This window comes from Arachis hypogaea, chromosome 13 (genome assembly GCF_003086295.3).
Source record: "Arachis hypogaea cultivar Tifrunner chromosome 13, arahy.Tifrunner.gnm2.J5K5, whole genome shotgun sequence".
Lineage (NCBI taxonomy): Eukaryota > Viridiplantae > Streptophyta > Magnoliopsida > Fabales > Fabaceae > Arachis > Arachis hypogaea.
Window position 1 is genome coordinate 38,191,399 of NC_092048.1, and position 5,021 is coordinate 38,196,419.

Consider the following 5,021-nt stretch of genomic DNA (forward strand, 5'->3'; position numbering starts at 1 on the left):
CATCTTCTCTTTAATTTCTTATTTTTTTTAATTTCTGCAATTTACTTTGCCTCCGGCACCTCGCATTTCTTCGTTTATTTGTTACTTTCAATCCGTTTTAATTCTTATACGATACAATTGCGAGTACCCACATTTTCTTTTAAACATTAACAAAATTTGAGTAAAACACTATATTTGTATGAATTTTTTTCATTTTTTTTCGTTTTTATTGTACTTCTTTCTATACTTTATTTTTGTTTTTAGAGTAAAGTATCATTTATGTCCCCAACGTTTGGGGTAAGTCTCAAACCTATCCCTAACGTTTTAAACGTCCTATTTGTATCCCAAATGTTTCTAAATCGAATCAATGTTGTCCTACCGTCAAAATGATTAACATTTCGTTAACGACGTTGCATACGTGGACGTTATGATACACGGTGGCAGGGCGTTTGTTGTTACTGTTATTGAATTTAAAAAAAAACATATATGTGAAGAGAGGGTCCTCTTCGAAACCCTAATCCCCAAATCTTTGCTTCTCGTTGCTGCTGCACTATCTCTCAAGGGCGATTTTCTCTGCGTGAAAAAAGATGGAGCATGAAGCATGCCAATCTGAAGCAACGCAAGGCAGCAAGCAAGCCACACAAAATAGAAACCAAGCACGTCGAAGGAGGACAACTTGCTACTGTGGGGAACGGCCTGTGCTTGCCACGTCGTCGACAGTAGAAAATCTTGGGCGGAGGTTATGGGGTTGCGTTAACTTCGGGGTGAGGTTTAGCCATGTGTTTATTTGTTGTTGAGTTATATGTTTTGATCATCTGTGAGGTTGACTCGGCTATCTCATGTTTCGTCTAGGTTGGAGAAGAATGCGGCTATTTTGTATGGGCAGAACCAGAGGAAGATCCCTCACAAGTTTCAAGGTTAAGAATGAAGGTCAGAAATTTGAAGGGCAAATTGGATATGGTTGAGTTCAGGTTCATGGTTGCAGTGGGAGTTACTTTAGTTGGATGGACACTTGCACTGATATTGGTTTTTGAAAAAACAACCACAACCAAATTTGGGAGACTTTCACTAGAATGATGTTGCTAGAAATGATGAGGTTTAGGAGAAAATTGTTAGATACCTAAATTGTGCTTTGTATTTTGGCTTAGAAATAGAAGTGATGTTGAACTAGTTGCTGTTTTGTTGAACTCAATGATATTGTAATGCAATGATGTTTTGTTGAGTTAAGGTTCATGAAAGGCTGGTTTGTGCATGTGTAATTAAATGCAATGATAGATTGTGCAGATGCAATGTTATTTTAGTGAACTCATCCGAATTGTGAAAATGAGTTGAATGAAAAGAAGTGTTACATTTTGCAATCTATTTAAATCAAGCAAGTCATTAGCATGACAACAATCATTTCTGTAACATATTACTTAATCATTAACCATAACATTGTCATTGGCTACACCACAACAGAGTCACAGCAAAATAACAAAACAAGAGCAACACATTTTGCTCCACAAAAAAGGTTTGAGATAACAAACTATAGTCTTAAAAGTAGTTGCAGACATTATAATATACTAATCAGAAATCCTTTACTCAAATATAAAGTTTCCAGAAAACATAAAATAGCACACATCATAGTTGTCACATCTTTTCCCATGCTTTGGGAGGTGTCCTAGCCATGACCTTCAGTTGGAATTTGCTGATGTTCTTCGATGGGATTGGCAGCACCCTGAGATTTTTGTTGGACGGGGTCAACTTAGCCTTTTTTGAAGTAGCCTGAGAGTGTTGGAAACTCACATCATTGGCAGATGATTTTCTCTTTGGCCTTGAGATTGTGGTCTTCTTTGAAGCAGGTTAGGATTGCTTAGAAGCCTGGCTGGAGATAGTGCTAGAGATAGTGCTAGAGATGGTGCTAGAGATGATTCTTGAAGCTCTTGTGGATCCAGCAACTTTGTTTGCCTAGTAAATAGCCACAATACCACAATCTCACATCATAATCTTTAAATGCAATAAATAAAAATGAAGCATGAACCAGCACAAAACCAAGTAGAGTGCTTACCGACACAGTTGTAGCTACTTTGCACTTCTTTGGACAGGTCCATTTGTTGTGACCTCTAGCAAAACAATAGGAGCACTTTTGATTCTGCCCTTCGCGAGACACTCCTCCCCTAGTTGGGTTCTCATCTGCAGCTTTATTACGTTTCAGTTTAGGCCTTCCAATGGATTTTCTGTAAATTGGTGGTAAAACGTCATCAAACTGTGTCTTCTCCTACAGGTTGGGCCCATTCAAGGGATATACCACATGTTGGTAGCACTCAGAATAAGTTGCTTTCTTGTAACAGATTGCAACAAAGTTGTTCACATTGAAGCACATCTTCCTAATGCAGGTCATTACATGAGCACAGGGGATTCCGGACAGCTGAAACTTCCTGCACGAACACTTGTGATTCTTCAAATCAACAACGAACTTCTCTTTGCCTCCATGGATACTAGTTACCTCATATTTGTCACGACCAGCATACGTGCTGACCCACTTACCACTTGCATTAGCTTGTTTTTCAACCTTAATCCTGATACGGGGCAACACCTCTCTTGGGTATTCAATTATCCGATCCCTATTATCAGCCCAACGCCTCATTATGTATACTCTGATGTCTTTAAGCATGCTGACTATTGGTTTCTCTCTGGCATCCACAATCACAGAGTTAAATACTTCACACATATTGTTTACCAAGGTATCACACTTAGACCAAGTCCCAAACTTGTGCCGGCACCAATATTTGGTTGGTATCTCCATCAGGTGGTTGTAGGCTCCATTATCAACATTTTGGATTTCAGTCATCCTCCTATCACACTCTTGTAAATAAGTAGCCTTTGCAGCATTCCACATCATCAGTTTTAGTTGCAGCCCTGGGAATCTCTTCCTGAAATTGCTGTAAAGATGTCTAACATAGAATCTATGATCCACTCCGGGAATGAGCTCATCGAAGGTTGGAACTAAACCCTAAACCCACCAGGCATAGTTAATGTAGTAATTAAATCAGTATGATATTTGATAGGCATAATTAAATCAGTTAATGCAGTAATTCAAACACTAACTCATTACAATTCAAACATTAACTCATACACTACAAACACTAGCTCATACAATTCAAACACCAGTATAACTAGGGCAGCAAGACTAACACTAACACTAGGTTCAATAAAGTAGCTTTCGATTGAGATAAGTTTACAAATAAGTACCTTCTGTTGGTCAGACATGAAGGTGCAGCTCCTTATCTTCTCATAGCCAAATTCATCACACAGATTGGTAAGAAACCAGGTCCATGTGTCCTTCGTCTCTGCTTCAACCACTGCATAGGCTATTGGCAATATCTGGTCGTTCGGGTCCCAGCCAATAGCCGTGAGAAGTTGATCTCCATATGGTGTCTTGATGAAGCACCCGTCAAGGCAAATTATTGGTCTGCAAACCATAAAACTCTTCTTGCAAGCATCAACGCACACATAGAGTCTTTGAAACTTTGGCCTTAGATCCACACCAGGTTTTGGTCTCTCAGAAGCAAACTCAGGTGGTCTCTCCACTTGCAACTTCACTGTAGAACCCGGGTTAGACCTCAGTAATTCATGACAGTAGTCATAGAGTCTCCGATATTGCTCTATGTACGTTCCTTGTAACTCATCAAGTGCAAACTGTTTAACCCGGGCAGCTTTAGACTTAGTCAGCTCTACATTCCACTTGCTGTATGCTTTCTTCATTAGTGTGGAGAGCTTTATCTTTGGATTCTCAGCAATATTTTTTATAAACACCTTGCTCAACCATTTTGCATGCATAATCCCAATTTTCAACTCTCTAGAACAACTATGCTTGTTGTGGCAGCGGGTTAATTGCCATGTTTGCTCATTCTTCATCTTCCCACAGTATGCAAACCAGTTGCAACCCTCCATGCAAGTAACCTTCACTCTCCGAAGGTCAACCTTATCAAACCTCAAACCCCTGCCAGTATGTACAGCATAGGCAGTAGCACAATCCTTAAACTCCTCTCTTGATACATAAAGAGTTCCAACCTCCCACTTGTACTCACTCATGTCCTTTAGCTGCTTGTGCAACGGATACTTCTTGAAAACATTATTATCATCCTCATCATCATCATCAATAATAGGCATATCCAGAAAATCTTCAGATTCATATCCTTCTTCCTCATCCCCTAAACCTGCAGCAATCTTCTCCTTACCTTTGTCATTGTCACTTATACTCTCTTTTGCTGCATCTGTTTGGGTTTCAGTTGTGCCAGCCTCGAATCTATCCCCTACCCTGATGTTGACATCTACTAACCCCTCAGCCCCTTCCTTGTCATCATCACCGTCACCAAACACAACCTCAACAGCACTATCTTCTGAGCAATAACCATTTCTGGAATCAAAACTCCATGAATCACTACTATCATCTTCACCACCCTTGGGAGTATAGTCCTCGTCCTCACTGCCATTACTACCCTCTTCTTCCTCATCTGATTCATCTTTTTCATCTTTCTCAGCCATAATTTCTTCCTCCTCATTTGGGCCAAAATTTATCTCTACTTGTCCAACTGCATAGGCCTGAAATGTTACCATTGGGCCTGGCCCATTAGATCCACCAGCCTTCTCTTACATGGTAGTTTCAGTACTCCCTAACATGTGTACATCCTCAACCTCTTCATGGATATCACTAGTTTTATGAACTACATACAGCTCCACCATATCCTCCCTAACCCCAATGTTAGCCATATCCATTGCATGTTTGTCGGTTCATAGCATCCTTAAGCCTTCTTCTATATTCTGATCCTGTGATTTGTACTACATTGCTGTAATATCTTTTTTCAAATACCTTTGTCTACTCACTATGTCATAAACCTCAATCAGGCTCCACTCATCTTCATTGCAATAGTCTATCACAGTTGTCTCCCCACCCAAATACTTCAAAGGCCCTCCTTGAAGTCCAAAGCTACCTTGGTGGTAAACTTTCACACTAAAATAACTCATCCTAAACAGCAAACCCTATTACATCAGGTCAACAT

The 5,021-nt window shown here is 39.9% G+C and overlaps 1 protein-coding gene across 1 annotated transcript; it reads right to left on the reverse strand.

Annotated features, from left to right (window-relative positions):
• Positions 1 to 2,236: 2,236 nt before the first annotated feature.
• On the reverse strand, positions 2,237 to 4,578 carry LOC112733644 (uncharacterized). Its single transcript, XM_025782681.1, has 2 exons — positions 3,211 to 4,578; positions 2,237 to 2,971 (listed from the first exon to the last, which is right to left on the reverse strand). Exons 1-2 carry the CDS (start codon positions 4,576 to 4,578, stop codon positions 2,237 to 2,239), a joined length of 2,103 nt encoding a protein of 700 aa, XP_025638466.1.
• Positions 4,579 to 5,021: the final 443 nt, after the last annotated feature.